The sequence below is a fragment of the Bombus pascuorum genome, chromosome 15 (assembly GCF_905332965.1).
Source record: "Bombus pascuorum chromosome 15, iyBomPasc1.1, whole genome shotgun sequence".
NCBI classification, from domain to species: Eukaryota; Metazoa; Arthropoda; class Insecta; order Hymenoptera; family Apidae; genus Bombus; species Bombus pascuorum.
In genome coordinates this window covers 5,955,263-5,977,763 of record NC_083502.1, presented here as the reverse complement: position 1 = coordinate 5,977,763, position 22,501 = coordinate 5,955,263, and the positions used below count along the sequence as shown (strand labels likewise).

The 22,501-nt window shown below is 37.6% G+C and overlaps 2 protein-coding genes across 5 annotated transcripts in view; one reads left to right on the top strand and one right to left on the bottom strand.

Moving 5' to 3' along the window:
- LOC132914751 (ecdysone receptor) overlaps window positions 1–22,501 on the bottom strand; it is a 206,482-nt gene that overhangs the window by 69,423 nt on the left and 114,558 nt on the right. For all 4 annotated transcript variants that reach the window (XM_060974115.1, XM_060974114.1, XM_060974116.1 and 1 more), the window contains one exon: window positions 20,623–21,789. In XM_060974115.1, coding sequence (XP_060830098.1) covers window positions 20,623–21,094 — 472 coding nt within the window. In that variant the 5' untranslated portion in view covers window positions 21,095–21,789. The remainder of the gene's footprint in view (window positions 1–20,622; window positions 21,790–22,501) is intronic.
- The window catches only part of LOC132914750 (neprilysin-1-like), a 140,305-nt gene that overhangs the window by 87,005 nt on the left and 30,799 nt on the right, over window positions 1–22,501 (top strand). The gene's annotated exons all lie outside the window — the stretch shown is intronic.

Genomic DNA, 22,501 nt, shown 5'->3' with positions numbered 1-22,501 from the left:
ACGATGCACCCTAAACTCTAGAAGCTGAATTCGAGGAAATCTGGCCAGGAGGTTGGAGAAAACTGGAGTGTCGTCGACTGGAGAAAACTACTATCGCACTCTCCGTATGGGTAAACGTGTGTGGCAACCGTATGTACGATGCATGTGCCACGTAACTACGATAGGGTAGACAGTTCTGTTCGGTAACTGGAAAGGAGAGAGCCCCGGACAGGCCAGTTAGATCGGCGCAAAAGGAGAAACGAGGTTGTAGCTAGAAGAGAAGGTTGAGGTCTGAGTTCGAGGCCAGCTTCCTCACTTTCCCACACTCGTCGCTGTGTTACGTGGCTCGCGTAACGCGCTCGCTGCACTCACAGACTCACCTACATTCCTCGCTTTGGCGCAGCACACGAGCACCTACACACCTGCAACCGTGCGTTGCAATCGTGTTGTAGCAGGGAAACCGCGCCGTTTCTCTCCAGTCACGCTTTTTTTAACTGACTACGCTAACGTCCTTTTATTTTCGCGTATAAACTGACGTATTGGGTCGGCAACTAAGAGATCACGGATTTTTCAATACCATCTAATGATAAAATTTACTTGTTCATAGCGCAACCATGGACACGAAAAAGCGAAGCAAAGAAAAGTAGAACTTTCTGCATATGATCGGCGATATTTGGAAAATAAGAAAACAAAATAAAACAGGAAGTTTCCTTGCGTTGGGTCGGTAACTAAATGATTGCGGATTTTGTCATTAGGTGGTATTGAAAAATCCGCAACCACTTAGTTACCAACCCGTACTTTCCATCATTTTCTTGTCTTATTGTGTAAAATTGTTTTCTTTTCGTAAACAAAGCCTCGTATACAAAATACTATTGTATATTTTCGATTTCGTGACGAATCATCTTTTTTGCCTAATGTTTCATCTACAGTGTGGCATTTAAGTTAGCATTTGTAAGCTGCACTATCGTTTATTAGCCTTCAAACGTTTATGTGATACATGGGCACATTTTTTCTTTTTTATTTTATTTTGGTTATTTTACAATTTGTCCTTATGGACATTTGGTAAAGTGTTATATCTTATTGGTGAAAAAAAAAAAAAAAAAAAAAAAATAAAAATAAATATAGCTTGTGGGTGGCTACCCCCAGCGGAGTGCCAGCTTCGTTTTTTCTAAGTTATATCTTTTATAATGGGCACATTGAGGGCTGACTTTAGCAACGCGTTTTCTTTTTTTTTTTTTCTGAGGAATTGTTGCCAATTTTCTGCTCTTATAGAGTACAGTATATAATAAAACACAGGAATTTAGTGGTGTTAAAATGAATTCAAACGTTACACTATCAGTTATGACTAAATAAAGTTATAATCGGACGATAGCACATTGTAAGAAAATATTAAAATGCATTATGAATTTTTAATTTCACTTTAGCTATCTTTAACGTTCCTAATTTCACCTACATTTCGTTATACTGTTAATATATACATTTAACTCGATGCTTTGTATATAAACAATACGTGAAATCGTTAAATAACACCATTTCCGTGATATATAATTAAACACTTGAATAATTTTCCTTGTTTTTTAATATTAGTCCTCGATACTTAGAAAAATGCGCGATCGACAGAATATAAGTTAACTCGTCCGAGCGCGGTGCAAACGTATAGCTCGCTGTGGCGCGCGCCATTGGTTCAGTGTTAACACTTTACCGACCGATAGCCTATTAATCGGCTCTTTGTCGCCAACGTTTACCAATCGATAGCCTATTAATCGACTTTTTGTGGCCAACAATCTTTCTCATTATTTGAGCAGTAATTTGTCATTTAGCACTAAGGTACCGTGCTCAATTGCGTCAGTTGCGTTGCTTTCTAAGCTCCCACAGTTTTGTACCAATTTGAAAAACTTACCGTTCGCGATAAACGAAAAGAATAGTATTGGAAAATGTAAACCGAAACAGAGCTGGCGCTAGGGAGAATCTGCGCCTGAGCTGCCGATCGGACGCGCGTATGCTGTTGAACCGCTAGCGGTCGGTAAAGTGCTAAGTGGCGGCAGTTGTGTCGCGTTATACGACACGCACATGCAAAGTTATACATGTATGAAAATTTGATTGCGTATCTGTATTTTTCTCAGCGTTGCAGAAAATCATAGCCGTGTGTTGGTGTTTGTGGCGTAGACGAAACCTCGATTACTTTTATCCAGACACCGGGGCAGAAACAAACGTATCCGCGCACCATTTTGCCATTGTGAGCAAGACGCGTGAGAAAACGGCCGCGAGCAAACAGCCAGGCTTGGATTCAGCGAATTCCAAAGATTCGCACGATAAGTGTCGTAGCATCGTGATACCGTACCGCGAGAGAGAATCCACTCTGCCATTTTCTTGGCAAAGCAAAGCGGCGCATTCCGACGTTGGTCGTGTGAAAAGCCGCGATTTCTCGTCCACGACGAGACCATTACGCCAGGAGGAACGAGATCGAATCGGCAGTTCCAGGCGATCGTAACGCCAATCCTAACCTAAAACTTGTTTCTACGACTGATATAAAACTTGACTGAGTCTACAGTTGCCAGCGCAGTGATAACACCTTTCTTGGGTTTCCGGGTTCCTATAGCTTCTTTCCTTTGTTAAATGATAGTACAACTTGGTGTTTCAAGGGTTTTGAGAGGTGCTGAGATTGTTATGGGGTCCGTGTTCGATGCAGGCGACTTCACGCGATTATTAAGTAAACTAGATTATTCAGCTGCCTAGTTGTAAAATTATGCGAACGCGCGACGTTATTGAGAAATTAAATAAAACGTCAGTGTGAAACGAATGTATCAAAGTGATAGTAACATGGTAAGACGATGTAGTAGGTAAACTATGGAGTGGAATAGCAACGATAATAACAAATAATAACGATGGAAGATTCATTTATCGAGGACGCTGATGATGATTGATAATGGCAATAGCGTGGTATTTCTTAGAATATTTAGCAGAAACGAATTTTTCTACGGATCATGTTTCTTCGATTAAACGGAAATATGAATTTACACGAATAACCAAAGGTACACTTATCGAAATAGCTATAAATCAATCCGTGATTTATGTACATAGTAAGTTTCTAAAAATAGTCTCCGATGTATTTTGTTCACCTTGACGAAACAATTTATGATTTCCAGTAACGTTGCTTTTACGTATAATTTAACAACCTGATCTTGAATAACTTAATTTATACGTTACGCGAAGTCACGTTTGTTAAGAACGGGACCTACAGTACTACTGCACGTTGCAGCTATGGCCAGTTAGGTTGGCAATTATGGGGTTGCGGGTTTTGTCGATATAACCTAATTTTTTTTTCTTTTTATTTTGGTTATTTTACAATTTGTCCTTATGGACATTTGGTAAAGTGTTATATCTTGTTGGTGAAAAAAAAAAAAAAATAAAAATAAAAAATAAATATAGCATGTGGGCGGCTACCCCCAGCGGGGTGCCAGCTTCGTTTTTTCTAAGTTATATCTTTTATGTAATATAACCTAATGACAAGGTCCGCAATCACTTAGTTGCCAACCTAATATGTAGTCTAAATAGACTTTGGAAATTATAGATTTTCCATGTGCAGAAATTTCGAGATATCTATATTATTACATAGAATGAAATATCTTTATTTCTTATTTATAAAAAATAAATAATCGATCATATTCGTGATATATTCTTGTCTGAGTTAATAAAATAGTTATCGACAGCTCTTGAATAATCCACCAGTAATAGAAGCCTGTGTACCGTCGTCTACGACTGACTCACCAGACATTACATAAACGTCAAAACGACACCTCCATAATAGAGTTCGCGGCGAATCTTTCGGCGAATCCTGTTGGCCAACGGTCAATGTCAGGAAACGTGTTCGAGTATCACATAAAGAAGAAGCAATTGCCGGGGACAATGTTCCACTTCAAGGATATCTACTGTGCACGGTAAGAGAAGGAGACGGAGAAACAAAGAGAAACAACACAGCTGTCAGATTCTGAACAAATGAATAGAGGGAGACTGGAATATCGTAGAGTCATCTGTTAAATTAGTTCTTTCTTTTTTTTTTTTTTTTTTTTTCTTCAAATTATAAATGAAAATTGCAATTCGTTGTATCGTAAATGTTGTAGCTCGTCTCAAGGTCGTATCCTATTATTAGGCTCGCTTGAATATTCGTCAAGACTCGAGTCTAGAAAAGAATATATACTCTTTTGAAAAAAGACGAGAATATCGGCGAAGTGGATAAAACGTTCCAAGAAGAAAATGGGAAAATTCGAGACAAACTTTTCGTCCCGGATATTCCTGCAAACTATTCATCAAAATCCTATCGAAATTGGGTTAGACCTAACCCAACCTAACCTAACCAAATTGCGAAACCTAACCTCAATAATTCTCTCAACGTTTTTTATATCGTTAAAAACAAAGATGAAACTTGGAAAGTTTAAAAAATATTGTAATTTTGCGAAACGGTATTTTCACTGGCAATTCCTACGAACAGAGTTTTATCGCGTAATTATAATTCGCTCTAATAACAATAATTAACTAACTCAGCTTTTGTTTCGCGAAAAGTACAATTTCCCGTTGCAGATCGTCCATTTATTAAGATCCAAACGAATATCATAGTAATCGTTGATCTTGCTGGATAAATCAATCAATGCGGAACTACGGAAAATGGCAGAGAATATCAAGGCGAAACTATCGTGATAGTGTTCACGTTGATTCCCCGTTTGCCACTCGTGCTTACACGTAATTGTAAACTCGTAGGGAGCTGGTGTTCATCGTGCGCGAAAGAAAAACGCAATTAGCTGCTCCTGTACCGCGACCAAGCTCCTCTTCTTCTGTTGTTTGCTTGTGTTACGCCAGCGTGTTCGTCGCCAACGACGGCAAACTGTTTCATGAGAATGGGCCTGGAGACTACTTTAAAAGCGTTTTCCTTTCACGACTCGTGTGTCTTCGTAGCGAGTGTCATTCGAGTTAATTTTAACTGGCTGGAGAATTGCTGTCATCGCGATGCCAACAGGCATTTTCAAGAAGTCTGTTTGACTTTTTATTAAAAGCGCCTAACCAGAGGGAGATATTTCCTTGATACTTCTTCTTCTGCGTGTACTTTTGCCCGAGCTTACGTAATTATGTCTAATTACACGTTCGCCGCTTCGTCTTTTTCCTTCTTTTCTTGCTTGCGAAAACTCTTTCAGACGGAGACAAAAATACAATGACGAGGAAATATAAATCTTCTTCGTGCGTGGTTCATAGCAGTTGTGTGCTTGTAACTTCCCAAAAACAAAGTTTGTACCACGTTGCTACAAAGATAATATCTTTGGCTACAAAGCCAACTGCTTCACACGGCAAACCACAATTATTTCACATTTGGAAAAATAAAATTCTTCTTGACGAAAGCAACACTGTATTCTCCTCTATCCTCTACGTTTCTTTCTTCCAACATTTCCACAAATTGTACTTTCAATCTTTATTCGTTAACCACGTTTTAGTCACAGTGACCTTGATCGTATTTGGTCAATGAATTTAATGGAATCTAAGATCCGTAGGAAATTCTATTACATTAAACTGTAGATTCTTAGCAAATATCAGTATCAACGTGAAACTTCTATTTAAGTTGGAAGACACTCTATACCTGATATAGAAAATCCTTCTCTCTCACTCTTTGCAAAATGCAATTTCGACGATGAGAAGGCAGCTGACTTCTGATAATTTGATTAAAATATTCAATTCAGTCTGGCGAATAAAAATAAAGATAAATTCTCAGAAACATCATGGAAGGCTCATCTGTCTTCATAGACGATGATTTGACAAAATGAATGGTCCTATCAACACTGCGTATTCTCTGTCTTGTCATCTTCCATGGTCCATTAGGATCAGCGCGGGTCCTCCGCTATCCAGTGGCAAAAGAAAAAGCAAAAGGAAAACGCTTCTTCGATTCTTCGTCTGATAATTAAATTACAATCTGTAAAATAATAATATGAGATTATTTCGAAGAATTCCACGAAGAAGATTCGAGTGTATCCAAGTTAATGTTCCACTGAGATCTGAGGAAATGAAACGTTCTATGAAGAAAGCATATCTTCCATCCTGTGGGTGTTCGTGTTTCTTCAGTTCAGCACAAGCCCATCGCTATCTAGTGGCAGGGAAGGGCGCAAAGAGTCGGCTGATTTCTGATCCACAGGCGGATTTTGCAGGCAAGCGAATTCGCGACGGTGAATGTCAGACGACGATGAAACGATCGCGGTACGTAGAGAAGAAAAAAAGAGACGGAAGTGCTCAAGGACTACGGTGATCGTCGCGTCGAGTGGCTCCCATGTGGTGAACGATCATGAGCGGAGAACACGATCTGCAAGGTGTAGAATAGTGTGTAGATAATGGAAACAGAATCGCCACGCGACTGCGGACCAATTTCGTAACCTGCTTTTCGAATTTCCACCTCCTGTCGCTTTCGTAACGATCGCTGTTCAGCCACAGTGTGTCGTTTCGTAACACAGCTTGTAGCTCATTGTCGAAACTGTGGGCCCCTCAGTTTCTGACAAGGTTTCTCCGCTTGGTTAACTCCACCGAGCCAATAGCAAGCGTGCTTTCCTGAATTCTTAAGTGGACTTGCTACGACGTTGGTGTTTATTGAATTAAACAAATTTTGTAGGTCTTGGAATTCTTGAATATAGAGCAGATTTTTAGGGAATATTTTAGGGAATGTTTTTTAAAGACTCATATCGTATGCACATTGTCGACTGTTGGAATTTTTTAAGAAATTTCTAGCTGTTGGCACGTGTTGCGAATTTCTCATGAATTTTTCAGTCTATGAAAGTGGAAATCTACCTGACACTTGGACATTCGAATTTTTCTTCGTCTCTTCCACATATAGATTTCTATTTCTTCTTTCCTAAGAATTTCATTTCCTAATCATCTTCATAACTTTCCATTCGACATTCTGTTTCGGTGTGTTGTGTAAGATTGTAGAAGACTGTGAAGAACTAGGATGAAAGAACGTTTACCAACAGAGATTTCCTACTTTGTTTCTCTCTTCATAGATAATTAATTAATCTATAAAAGAGTAAAGAAGCATAGGAAGAAACACTATAAAATCATGTTAAAGTATATACAGTGCTATAAATTCATTCTTCATTCAATATATATTTATCATTGGGTGAGTCTATTTTTACACATATGATATTATGCAACCTACCTGTCTACAACGTTTATTAATCATCATGATTGCAGAAGAATGGAATTCCTTCATTAACATATTGATTTATTTGTCACCAATCCATATGCACAGCAGCACTTCCTCATTTCTCTATTCTTCGTTTAATAAATGTTAGCATTTATTTATGTATTGTTAATTTACAATGGAACCCAATGGCACGTTATACGATGCTTCTCTTCATCTTTGTATTGTACTGTAAGTGGTTCAGTGACCAGTATATATATCATAGTCGACCGTTCCACTTTACTTTGAAATCTCCAGCTTCAGTATATTGTTCTTTTTTTTATTTTATTTTGGTTTTTTTACAATTTGTCCTTATGGACATTTGGTAAAGTGTTAATATCTTATTGGTGAAAAAAAAAAATAAAATAAAAATAAATATAGCACGTGGGTGGCTACTCCCAGCGGGGTGCCAGCTTCGTTTTTTCTAAGTTATATCTTTTATGTTCAGTATATTGTGTAAAAGATTTGTTTGAAGATATTATCTGACAATTTCATGGCTTTGGATTATTTTTTAATCTTGAAACACGTAATTCTGACGAAGTGATTATTTCAATAGTTGAGAAGATATTTGTATGAAAATTTTTATTATGCGTTTTTCATTCCGAAATAATTTCAGATATTTGGGATACAATAGTTGAACATTTGATAATATTCTAAATCTGGCATTTTAAAAATAATTAAATTGTACAATTTTTATACAGCTTTTAATGCATTCTAATGAAAGAATCTTTCATTAACATTGTCAATAAATTTTAAATAATACAATGGTCGCCGATCTAGAAGATTATTTTTTTACAAATGTAGCTGTTTTTCCTCGAACAGATTTTCCATTTTCGTAACTTCGGAAAACTGTTTACGCGGCTAAAGTTGATTATAAATTCTGCCGTTTCTATAGATGTAATGGACGATTGTGCTTCTACGATGGAAAATATTCTGCAGCGAGTAAAGGTTAGCGTTAACACACTTCGCAAGTTTTACGCCGGCCGAGAGGAAAAGTACGCCTTTTATAGACTCTCAGACAATGCGTCGATCGGTTCCTGCTGCGCACTGCCATTTCCTTTCGTCGATTTCCATTATGAAAAAGTGAAACTGTTTCATAACTTTACGTCTTGTTACTTTCCTTTGACAAATGACGCTTGCCTCTGATTTGCTTGAAATATTCTTCACAAGTCCACTAAAATTTTAGTCCACTGGCTAGTTCCACCAATGATACTAGATATTACTAGAACTAAAATGGCTAAATGTTTTTTTTTTATTTTATTTTGTTTTTTACAATTTGTCCTGAAGGACATTTGGTAAAGTGTTATATCTCATTGGTAAATAAAAAAAAAAAATAAAATAAAATATATATAGCATGTGGGTGGCTACCCCCAGTGGGGAGCCAGCTTTGTGTTTTCTAAGTTATATCTTTTATGATAAACTGGCTAAATGTGAGCCAAAATCTAGCCTTGAATTTAGAAACAAATATTTAAGATGTAAAAATAATGAAACATTAATATCGAATGTCAGATACAAAGTGAAATGATAAATTAATATTCTGTAACATTAATTGAACAGAGTATTTGATACCAGAATGAATAGAAAAAATTATTTAAACGCATCTACATTATTTAATTAATGGTATATTTTCACTGGGTTTTATATATCATTTTCATAAAATAACAAACTTTCATAATTATACAAAGGCATTTTCAGTTAATGGAATATTTCTTATTATATTTCTGATATTCTGTAGACCTTTAATTATGTATACGGTTTTATGCTACAGATTTTATACTCACAATTTAAATAGCGATTATCTGCTACAATAAAGGCAACAATGTGGAGATATTTGTTGTACTACTGCCTATGGTATTATATCATTGCTATTCAGACACTGACGTGTAACTCTAGTAACCCATATCTTCATAATAGCATACCACACTATCTAAATATTAGAATATTAAGTAACAGTATGAATATTTGATATTAAGATGAGCACCAGAAAGATAAGAATGTTGTACAATGCTGAAATTGTTAAGAATTATTTGCATCAAGCTCTATTGAGGTTTGAGATGTTCTTAAAAGATTGTCTTCATATTATAAGTAATATTAGAATACTGGATAAGAATATTAAAAATATAGCATATCATAATTGATATCAAAATAACAAGTGACATCAAGTTGTTGTTTAATGTTCTAGCCCACAAACCTGACTAATATTATAACATGTCATTAATACTAAATTCCACTTAGGTAGACTAAATATCACACCAAAATAGCCAAATAATAAATATCAATTATCTAATACAATTGATAACGTGTAATTGCTATTAATAATCCTAAAATTTTGTCTAGTTGCAATTACCAATCCTGTAATCCATTTACTACATTTAATCCTTCATTGTATATCCACCCAACAATGCATTGCATACAGATTATTATATATGTAATGTATATCATTACCAGGCTGCTGATTTTTATACATTCATATCAAAATTTAAAAACGCAAAGTGCATAGAGTGTGTATGCTGTGAAAAAATATATAAAATATTCAATATTTACTATAATCTGCAATATATCAAACAAATCCTTATTTCTTCAGTTATGACTATAAAAATATAAATTTGTGTGAAAGTCGGTTGTTTAATTATTATTTAATATTTTTGTATTCATATTATATATGATTATAATCAAATTAATACAAATTATTAGTAATATTCTGTCTTCCAATTATTAGCTAATGTCAAATGCAAAAAGAATTCTAAAACTGTACCTAAGCATTTTATATCTTCCCATATTGTATTTCATCAAAATAGCATAATTTTCAAAAGAAAAAAGGTTAAGAAAGATATTTCTCTTCGTCATATCTCAAAAAAGAAGAAGAAAGAAGAAAGAGAAACTGATATACAATAGCTTTACTAATTCCTCAGATACAAGTCAATTTCACCAATTTAAAAATCAATTTTCTATACCTCGACCACGATATAGCCAAACTGTCGCTGAATCTGCGAAGGGGAACTAACGCGGACAGTAAAAACTGGTCGAGCGAGTGCGCCAAGTAAACGCCATTCCTTCCTAGCGTTCTCGTGTCCTCGTGAACCGAGGACGCCTCTTCCCGTTTCTAACCAACTAACATTCCAACATCTTTTTAACATTAGAAATTGAAACCGAATTGAACACCGCTAAAAAACGAGCTACACGTACATAGTTTAACAAATATTAAAATATTTTCCACCTTATAAAGATAAGCCAACGTCGCCATATTATTAAAATTATCAAACATTAAAAATTCAAATTTTTTAATCTTGATTTAAAGGGAACAATTTAGATAAAAACGATAATTAATATTATTTAAACCATAAAGTGTCTTTAATTATTTGGTATTATTCGTCGTTTAATGTGTCAATATTGAATTGGTACTGAAATGTGTGTTGTAACATGTTACTTGAAGGTAATGTATAGGTTAGAAAATTTCGTGTCAACGATGTGGATATATCGAGGTCAATGATCTTTACTAAATGTTGCATACAAATGTTGATAAAGTGAGCATTCTACCTTTTCGTTGTAGAATATCGTTGAGGCGATTAATGGATCCTTGCAACAAGCTGTCGACAATAGTTCACCGTTTTTTCACACTTTTTACGAAATTACGCCGTCAGTTCGATTTTTCAACAACCGCCAAGCGAAACCGTGCCGCCATCTGCCGATCAAATTGGGTAATACGGGTAATTCCTGGGCTGGCAGATGGCGTCACGGGACCTACTTTTTAAGAGCTACTTTATGAAATTTCGCTAAGATGTTTTAAATCCTTTTTTTTTTATTTAATTAATCATTTATAGTCGGACAAAACATGAATAACATTCTAAAATAATATATGACAAATGTAGCGCGTAGATAAGATGTTTAACTCCGATAAGATAAATTAATATTTTTGTTAAATGATAAACTTATGTACTCTAGTATAGATTTTTCTATGGTAGCTCTTTTTAAGTGATTCAGAAAAAGAATAAAAACCCTACGAATGAAAATATCATACATATACTGTATATGTAAGATTTTTAAGCCGAGAAAGATAAAGTAAATATTCTTAACAAGATAATGAAATCATGTGTTTTAATACAGCCTTTTAAGCGGTAGCTTTTAAGAAAGAAATTCCTTGGAGCAGCGCGGCAAAGTAAAAGAGGTTATATACATCGAAAGTGACATTCTAAACGAGAGACAAAAATATGATAACCTCCGATCGAAGCAATCGTTTCACTTACGACCGTCATCGACAGTAAATAGCAGAGAAATTTCTTCGATATTTACATGGAAATATTCCCAACGAAGCACAATCAATCTTTTAAGAATTTTTTTTATTTTTCTTTCTCTTTTTATACATCCGAAAAGTGGTTTCGGAAATGAGAATAATTACAAACAAGTCCACAATATTTTCGATTAACTTTGAAACATTAAAAAAAATTTTTCTTCCACTTTTTAAAAATTAATTTTGGAGTTGAAGGAAAATTCTGTTTAATGCGAACGATTGGAGCGGCCGATTCGGTCAGTTCGAAATTACGATCTCACGAAAATTGCAAGCTGCATAACGCGTAATCGGTTACCTAGCGGTCGAGTTGCGAGCACGAGGTGCCCTTATCTGACCGTGATAACGCGGATCGCGATAAGGTAAGGTACAGTACGTCCTGGCGCCCGCACCTCGAACCAGCCCGATATCGTACGACCTAAATTCGCGAAGCTCGCGTTGGTCATCGACTTCGACTGGTCTCAACCAACGAACACCTGTTTTTACTGATAGAAATTGTTCGTATTAGCGCTATAGACGTTTTAAGAGATACGTATGCACATATTTCGCTGTTAGAAAATAATTAGATTCTATTATGTTATCTTATTAGGAGATAAGGTTATCGTTATTGATAATGAGTTTTAAGTTTCCATAATTGGGTATTGATAATCGAGCAGTTCAATAAGCTATGTAATTTTTTGGTATTTGAATGTTAATGATTTTAAGTCGGTTTGAAGTTATCCTATAATTTTGAAATATGCTAAAATCGGTTCTGTTTCTTCGAGAACGATACCAGATTGCAACAGGAACTCGGTCTATCGCGACCTCTGAACTAGCTGTTTCCGGAAGCAGTGGGCCTCGCGTGTTTCCGCGTAAACGGGCTAGGAAATGGGCCGATCCCTCTTCGGTAAAACTTACCGATGATGGGCGGAGCGAAGCTCGTTTAATTGTCTAGATATCGATCGACTAACAACCAGGATCCACGAAGAAAATATCGATCTAACGAAACGAATAACTATGATCACTTCGATATTTCGAGAAATTTCTATGAAATCTTAATTAAAAAATTGGAGATTCATTACTATAATAAGTAATAAAAAATAAAATATTAAAAGCTCGATTTTCAGTAAAATTCCAATTTATAATTATTTTGCCATTCTTAATAACAAAGGTCAACTCGAATCCTTGCTTTTTCGAAATTGAAAGTAAAAAGTAAATCCTATGAGCTACAAAAGATTATCTTTCAGCTGTACTTTGATTAATTTCACTTTTACAGAATTTAGTGAAACGTGCGATTAGAATTGCTAGGAAAAAATTATATTTAAGTTTCTTTACTTTTAAAGCAAAATTTATATTTCGATTGAAGAATAAAATATGATAAATTAAACGATGAATTAAAATGAACTGATTCCTAACCTATAATACGATCGATCGAAACAATAACAAACAGAACGATTGGACGAAGTTTCTAACGATCCTAACTGACTACTGTTTCATCGGTCGAAGCAGATAAGAAAAAATTCGACAGAAGCATGTGTCTGATGTGAATCATCGCGAAAATTCTAAGCAGGCTTCGCGATTTCGATTGGTCACGAGCTGATGTGGGTCAGGCATGGCCCGCACAGATGATACGCCGATAGCGTTTCTGATAAGCGAAGCGACTGACTGATTACGCACCGACGACCTACATCAACGCCACACGTACACATCTGTTCGTCGTTTCTCAGCGATAACTTCGCATTTTTTCAATCCTGTGGACCCTCGTTTTTCTGTCAGCCACGAGATAATGGCTGGAAGACTATGTTATCAGTCAGATTCGATTTTTACCCCTTCTTTTGGATTTCTTTAGTCGACAATGGTTGCTCGAGTACAATCCAAGTGATCTTTTCTTTATATAACAATTTATTAACTAATAACGATAATAAATTGACAAGTCCCAAGTTATAGGTTATGTGGAACTGCGATATTTTCAAATTTTAAATTTTCAACTTAACATCATCTAAACCAAGTAAATTATTTTTACAAAATCTCAGGAATAACCAATAATCCAAATTCAGTAACAATAAAACCTTCCCATTAGTAGTGGATCTGTTAAATGTGTCTACTTATTTCAAATAATATATAGTGTCTATTCTAGAACGTAGCCCACAATTTCCCTATACAAGATTATCAAAGGCATTTCCAACTAATGTCAGATGACCTTTAAACGCTGTGCAAACGTGATAACAGCAAGATCATTCTTGATCTTTTCCCATAGGGAACAGGGAGAAGCAAAAAGAAATAAAGGAGAAACGAAGGGAAAACGAAATGAAGCAGAAGGACACAGTCAGTAACAGAGATTTGAGGTTATGTAAGAGAGCGAGCCACAGAAAAGAAAGATAAAAATACACGATGGAAAGGTGCAGGAGGTGAAGGGAGAAAGCGGAGAGCCCAATGTTTGCTACAGTACAGAGAGGCGAGTCGCCTCCTCTGGCTGTCTCGCTGATAAGCGGCTGATAAGTGAACCGTTGGTAAATATAGAATGTCCCGATGTTCTCTCCTCGGTCACGTTGCATATCGACGAGATGTCTGCTCGCCGGTGTGCGGATATGTCAACGATACGTATGTTCTCCTATGTGCTCCTATCGAGCATTAAAATTGCGTCGTGACGCCACACTTTACCACTTAACCTCTACTACCGATTCTACAATTTTTCCATTCAGGAATTTTTCCATTCAGGAATTTTTCCACGACTCACTTGCCTATTTAATGTATCAAAATTTTGATTTGGAATTGACTGAACTTTTTTTCATGATAGGATTTTTTCTACGAGTAATTTTAATTGAATATTTGATCCTTGTTGAAAAGTGCAACCTCTGCTATCGATTAGGACATTTTTTTTATCGAGGATGAAAATATGACGGTTAAAGGTTTTGTTAACTTGACATAGATTGAATTTTTTTGGACGACCCCAGAAATTTTAATCGAATATTTGGCCTTTGTTGGGGGCTTCGATTGAGAAACATTGTCACAAATGACTTGGATGTGATCCAAGTTTCCGTTCAAAGTTTTCACTTGAAATTGATTGATTTTTTTCGAAAGGTTGCAGGAATAATTTAAATTGAATTGAATATTTCATACGACGTCTACTATTAATTCAATATGTTTTATACTGAATCAAATCATGTTCCCCAAGAGGAAATAAGATAAGTTCTTGGAAGCATGATCTGTCTGTGAATAGATGTCAAATGCAAGTGCAAAACCGGAGGTTGGAAATGTACTTTCATCTGCGTGGTCCCCAGCTTGCAACGCCCCACCAGAGCTTTTGCGAACGGCTCTCCAGTGTGACTTCCGGTTCTTTAAACCAGAGGCGGATACGGACCGGAAACACCAACGGAAGGTCACCGGAAGGATCATCGAAGGACATTGTGCAATTGCTTTCAAGATTGCAACTGCAATTTTCATTCAACCACTAACAGATATTTTCTTCTTCTTTTAAAATAGAAATAGCCTTTCCTTGAAACTGTTTCATTCAATAATTGATCTGTAATGTTCACTGACATTAAGATTCTTCAATAAAAAGGGCTAGAAAAGCTGATATTTATAAGAGTAACATTTTATGAAGATAATCTCACATTAAAACAAAAAACTCCATGTCATCTACGTTTTGTTTTCTTCCTCATCACAATCTATCGCATAGGACATTCAGTGAAATGTAGTTACACAGATACTGTCAAATTTCAATGAAAATTACATTTGTAATCATAACCAGAAAGATAAAATCCACAGAAAATCTTCAAATTCCAAGAATCAACGCGAAGAATAGTTCAAATCTCTAAAACTAAAATAACACAGACATAACCTAAAAAGATCCGGTAAGTTTATATCCAGGGAATTATTTCCAACTTAAAAGTCCATCATCCACGGAAGATCTGGTAAAACGAGAAACGCATCAGTGGTCCACTTGTTCGAGCAAAAAGTCGGAGACCTAACCTAAGTAAGGAGGAAGCATTATAAAAGAAAGAGACGAATACACGAGAGATAAACAGCACGAAATAACCGGATACCAGGAGCAGACCTTCCCGCGCAAAAACGGCTCGTTCAGCGATGGAAAATTAAATGGTTGGACGCGTGTATGCGTGTCTGCTGCACGAGTCAGAATAATAATTATATGGGCCAGTGCAGTCGATGCGTGGGAGGAACCGTGGCAACTCAACATATTGTCATTAACCTCGTCCCATCAGCGCCGCTTCACACTTACGGAGGCACACATACAGGGTGTTACAAAAATGTGGACGATATTTGAAAATCACAAGAATTTCACATTCTTTATTTTTTATGGGATAGTAAGTTACGGTTTATCGGTTTCCTAATTTTGATATTAATTCGTAGCTCGATATATAAATAAAATATTGTAACTTGAAAAATAAGTTTGAAACGACGTATATTTTTGTCCAATGAATGTAGAATGAACTTTCCTAATTTTGATATTAATTCGTAGCTAAATATATAAATAAAATATTGTAACTTGAAAAATAAGTCTGAAACGACATATATTTTTATTTAACGAACGTAGAACGAACTTTTTTTTATTGTCGTGATATCTAGCATTATGAATATTGTTCGCTTTTTGTGTAACGCGTTATATATGGGTAGAGACAGAGAGAGACTCTGTGGCGCGAGTGCATTTACGTAACTGTTGCACTAATCTGCCGCATGAGTCGATATCACGCGATCATCGGTGATCACGCCTCTCAGGTATCGACGCGTGAAGGCTGCTGCTTGAAAATCGGACGAAAGCTCGCGAACTTTGGGACTTTGGATAACAACATAGATATGCTGTATGTTATCCTCTTAAAAATGTGCGTCACATTTTGCATTTCTCGAATATTTTTTTCTTACGCTTTTTGTAATCTTTTTTGTGATTTTGTTTCCAGTGTAGTATATTTATGAATTTACGCGACTCCTATATTTGGTTATAATCGAATTTCTTACGTACACAATTCCATTTAATCAACCGATCCTTAATATTAAGGAAGCTTTCATGAAAGTAGAACCTAGTCATTAATTACTCGTAGGTCACTATCATAACAACCTAAACTAACCTAACCTAGTTACGCTTGTATGTGTAGGCAATGATATATGGCAGAACTATAATCTTAAATCAAGATACACCTTTCTCAGGAGATCGACCGCTCCAGGCCACATTACTGCTCTTTAACATATTTCCCCACCAACGAACAACTCCCAAAACAAGCATCAGAACGGATGTCTCCTAAAAAAGAGCGAAAGGCAGCCGGGCAAGCATCAATTTCCCAGCCGATCCCCGACTCTGACGTCTCGCAGAACGCATAAGCTCTAAATAACGCGCAGTATACACGTTACTCTATCTGGTAGTATTAACCTCGCCTGCAACATACATGGCCGCCAACCGCACACAACTACCAGTTTCCATTGGCATGCGAGTGAGTGAAGCCTAGCGATGGACTCAAGTATTTCGCAAGTAGGTTGGAACAATGACTGACAAGATTCGAATTCTATACAAGTATTTTAAAAATAGTACTCCCAAGTAGACTTAAATGCAAATGTGACAAATTTGGATCATTTACCAGTGATCTGAGAAATACAATAAGCACTCCATGAGTAGATGAGTGGCATCTCGACGCTATAAAATTAATCTTGAGTGCTGCATTTGATTCGTGATTATCAGTACATATTGAACTTAATCCCATCACTATTTAACACTCGCGTGACGCTAGTGACGTGTCAGTCGTCAAAGTATTAAGCTTCCATTGTGACCAACCAGAAAAAAGTTTAAGGTCCCGTTAGTTCAATACAGTCTCACAAAATTAACATGTGATAATTCCAAAGTAGAATTCTCAAAGTCACAGACGCATTATATATGAGCCAAATTTTGAGTTTGCTACTTAAGACTGCCAGCGTTGTTGTTGACTGCCAAATTGTTAATTACAGCAACTGAAGTATTATATCTTACTATTACCGTTCGGATCCTGTGAAATGAATCTTGGGCAGCGGATTGGTTCGCATTTATTGGTTCGTATTGAACTTGATCCCATCAGTAGCAGAACCCTCTGTGCGTGTTGCTCACGCGAACCGTGTGCACTGCGCACGCACGCGTTCGTGTATCGCCACTCAAGGCCGTATCTGCATCCTGCTGCAATTCACACAGTACCACCCGCTATTAGCCGCTGGAAAATCCGTCGTGGGTTCTCAGACACATTCCGGGGCCGTGGAAAAAAATGGAAACGCTGGATGGATACGCGCAGTTAACCTCACCTGGGTAGGTCCTCGCTTTCCATGAATTTGTCACTTTTCTTTCCTCCATATTGCCCGTCTTGTTTTTAACTTGTTCTAACCTCTCTTTGTGAGGTGTGATTTAATTTTCTGAATATATTGCTTAGATTATTTTGTAGAATTGTTTTAGGACTTCAATGAATTTCTTCGTTCTTTCAAATTCATTACTTTTGAAAGAGAAGGTTTAAAATCCCTTAAATCCATCGTGTCTATTTCTCACCACGTTGAGAAGATCTAAAGATAAATGTCCCTCGTCGAAAGGTGTGCATTATGGAAATCGTTTCAAATATTTGCGAGCATCGCTTATCTTCCTCGTCGTTTGTCATAGTGATGCGGGTCCAATCGGCAACAGTCGCGAACGAAATACCCATATCACACCAAAAACCGCTTAGAACCCCTCCGATAATGGGCTCTATTTCGTAATTAATGTTACAGCCCACATAAATGCGACTAAATAGAACGTACTGTTTGTGGTAAATTAGTATGGGACATGCCAGCTGTTCTACTACCTAATTCATGCATTTAGCGTATCCTAGAGAGAAGCGAAAGTATTCTCTCAAAAAACTCTGCAATTGTTTATGAATAAAGTAAAATGACTTAATGGTATGTTAATAGCAGTGGAACATCAAAAAATGTTCAGAGTGTAAAGAGTTAAATTCATCGGCGTATCTCTGCTGAGATTCCTAACCTCAATCTCTCTTTAAAAACCACGAACGATTAAATCTAACCTTCCAACTATAAAAAGAAGTTAATTAAACGAGATTAATGAAAAACGAGTAAGGGAAGAAACGGAAATTCTAAGTGAAAAGTCAAGTTTTACTGATAACGACTAATTACCAGGGGCATAATTTATCAATGAAATGAGCTGGCGCGCGACTAATTAACAAAGACCGAAAGTAAAAGGATGAATCATTGCGATGAGATAGTCGTCGCAGAAAAATTCAACCGTTTCTCGTGGCTAACGGCGAAGAAAAGTTATTAACGACGACAATCGATAATTTGGCCTAATAAAACTAGCGGCGCGGCGCTGGAATACGTAACCCCAGCAGAGAAAAAAGGGAGAAAAAGTTGCACCCTGCACATGGTAAAAGCAGCCAATTAGCACATGTCGCTGGGCACAGAAATATAACAATCAACTCTATTTTTAAATCGCCTCGAGACACAGCTCTCATTAGCTATTTGATCAGCTGTGGCTTTTCTTTCAGAAATATTTGGAGATATCTTTTTCAACGTTTTCTAAAAATAACTTTACTGTTATAAAATTATTATATAGTATAAAATTGTCTGAATAAAAGTTTAATGAACATTTTTAGAACTATACCTTTTATCTGATATCAAAAACCTTCATTAATACCTTCATTAATAATAATCAATGGATTATTTATCAGATTAACAGTTTCGTTCGTTCGACGAGGAAAAGAAGCGAGGAGGTTAAGTCAGCCTGTTAAGTTCTTATTTGGTACACGAATTTCCTGAATTTACTGAACCACGGCTGAATTTTCTCCTCACAAACTACGTCTCTCATTCATCCTTTGTTTAGCTGCTACCGAAGACCTTACAAGAATTCTTTAAAATTCTTTATTTAGTTTCTTCTTAAGGAATTTTTCTGCGACATCTTGTTGTGGAATCTATTATCTAAATATTTTCATCAACGTGAAAGAATATTGAAATTAAAACTTCTCAATTTTGTGCTTCCTCCTAATCAACAATATTAATCGGTTATATTTTCCTACTTAGAAATTCATTTCCTTAGATCTACTGGATAAATGTCCACTAAAATGGTGACCTAACCTCACAAATAATTCTCCATTAAGATCTTCTCGCTAGAAACCTTACTCGTTCACGTGAGAAAATCATATTTCAAAAATTATATTTAATTGATAAGTCTTATGTGTCGATGTGACATTGAGAAACATACCGATGAATGCTATATTTAATATACATTAAAACATTTAACCGCACATATTTACTCTACTAATCTCAACTACGTATCTGTTTTCCTAACCTAATCTTCATCGAAGCTGCGTTCAACTTGACTCAGAAAATTTCCAAGACCTCGACAACAAACGTCCACCCCCAAGAGGCAATTGAACGAGCTTATCATCGGCGCCCATCGTAGTCTGTATCGCGATCGCCTGGAAGCTTCGCGTGCATCGAAGCTGGCACGCGAGAGAGCGGTGCAGTATGGCAGTAGTGCAAGCAATCACTTGGATTGACGGAAGTGGACACGAGAGACACAACGACTGCAGTGGACGAAGAGAGGGCAGAGGAGACGGGGGAAGTCTGCGTGAGAGGAGAACGTGGCCGGTGACGTCACATCCGGTAGCTGGTCGACGTTTCACTCTCTTTTTCTCTTTCGCAGAACGCGCGCGCCATCAACAGAAAGAAACACGAACGCGTGCACTGAATTCCTCATCTGTCCCGCGTTCCTCGCTCATGCGTCTTTGCCAGGATTTACACGTGTCATCTTTCTTTTAGCAAGTTCGAAGCTTGAGGATTGCTCGCAAGAGATGAGATTGATCGCTTCTGCAGTTTGAGAACTTCTGCATAGAATAATTTTCTGACAGTACAGTAGAACTGCACTACGTATTATTAGTATCGAAGCTTTCAAGATAATGATAATGATAATGACGATAGCTTCGTTGGTTTCATTGGCTCGAGGACCCTCGATGAAGCTAGCCTCTCTAACAGTGATAAACAACCCAACGATATCGAAGATCGAGAGCTTTGAGACTTATGCAACTCGGTACTACATCTTATCGATATGTATCGTCTCTGGTCTTTGATAAAGCTAACTGCGATACTTTCCAAACAAATGTTCCATCTCTTAATAGAGAATTCGAAATTACTAAATAACAGGTACAGGTACTCCACTTACCTATTTTACTGTTGGGACTGTAAGGATCGTAGCTGCTGGTGCTCATAGGGCTGGCGTATCCGTTGTTGCTACTGGGCTGCTGCTGCTGTTGATGTGCCAAGGGGCTGGAATGAGCGAGAGGCGGTTGCTGTTGCTGCGACTCGGTCAACTGTTGCTGAGGATTCGTGTAGACCACGTGTTGGCCCTGCAGCGTAGCGGTCGGCGAACCTGGGCTGTTCGCGGCTAGCCAGTCGTCGGGTCTGGCGCTTTTGTTACCCGCCGCGATCCCAGCGAACAGGCCACCGGCCGCAGTAACCGGGCCTGCGACCGATGAGGACGTCGTGGACGTTCCAGCCAGGAGTTCAGGCGTCTCGGCCTTGACCAGCGTCAGGGACGCGGCTCCAGCCACCACAGAGGTGATCGTTCCGACGCCTGCTACCCCGGTATTCGAGCCTCCGTTAGTCGTGTCCATGCTGGAGTCGCTGGTGTCCATGCTGGACGTCGCTGGATCCGCAGTGGCTAACCTGGAAGTGGCTGCCAACACGACACCCCCCGTGCCAACCACTCCCGACGCCTCATCGTAACGCACCGCTACGTTGCCGCTCACTAAGCTGGCCACCGTGACGGGTCCTCTGCTCACCTCTGTTCACTTGCCTCTTAAAGTCCCCTAGGGAGATTCTAGTCGCTTTTGGAAACCCTTTCTCCCAATTTTCTGATGATTTTGATGAAATTCCAGCTGGTTTGTCGAGTTTTGACGGCGTTTGAAGAGGTTTGAAGAGGTTTGACTGGCTTGTTTAAGGGGTTCACGATGACCTGGCGGCTTGAAAGGCAGTGGTTTTCGTCGTCAGAGGCTCCCAGACTCGTTTAATTGGGTTATAACCCCTGGATGCCGTTGGGTGCTCTGTGAGTTTGGATTCGTATGGAGATTGCAAGAGAAAGACCCAAGTTGGTCCTACGTTTGGTAGGGTGTGAGCGTGTCTTGGGTCAAGCCTCTTAATCTAACTTCTATTAATTATGCACGCGATTATGCTCTGGTTACAAAGGACGAGACTCGAATTGGCTGCACCGATTGCTTTTTGGACTCTCGTCGAGGGACTTCCTCTACCGCATCTTGAAGTGCGCCTCGAACCGCGGGCCCAGGTGCATGCTAGTCGAGTTGGATCGTCGCCCGTTGTTGTCTTGAGGTATCTGCAACAGAAGATAATAACTTGGTCAGTCAAAGTCTTCTTGCGTTATGTCTCATTACATTAGTTCAATTTTTATTGTTTTTCTGTCTGAATCGTAGAAACGAAGCAGATACCAGGAGCTGTACTTGTCGAAAAATCTGTACTTTTCTAAATGTACAATAGAGGAATCTATAACTGTGCAAACTACGCTACAAAATTATCAAACTGGTTTCTTTCGTACTTTTCATAGCCGCGGAATCTCACAAGATAATTAACAGTGTGTCATAATAATTCTCGAGGCTAGAAATAAGATCAGAAATGTCAAGGTTCGGTGTACCCAGAATTTGCATTTCAATCGTTATGGCTACCACATTATCACTCGGTTTATCGATAACGGATCTCGATAGATCGTCTGAAAAGGACGCGATACGTGCAATTTTACGCCTGCCAGGATGTTCAGTGTATCGATAAATATAAACTGACGTAGTAACATCTAAAGCTTGTTCTGTATCAATGGTGGGCTAATGGAAAATTAATGAAAATCAATGGAACATTGATAGGAAATTAGCGAGCAATTAATAGAAAAGTTCGTAACACGATCTATTTCATGCAACATTGCTCTAACATCGAATTTGTCTTAATAAAATTTCTATTTTCAAATCGTTCAGCAGCCGTCGTTAATCCATAAAAAAAGGGTGAAACGGATGGAAAAAAGCATAATTGTTTGGAAATTA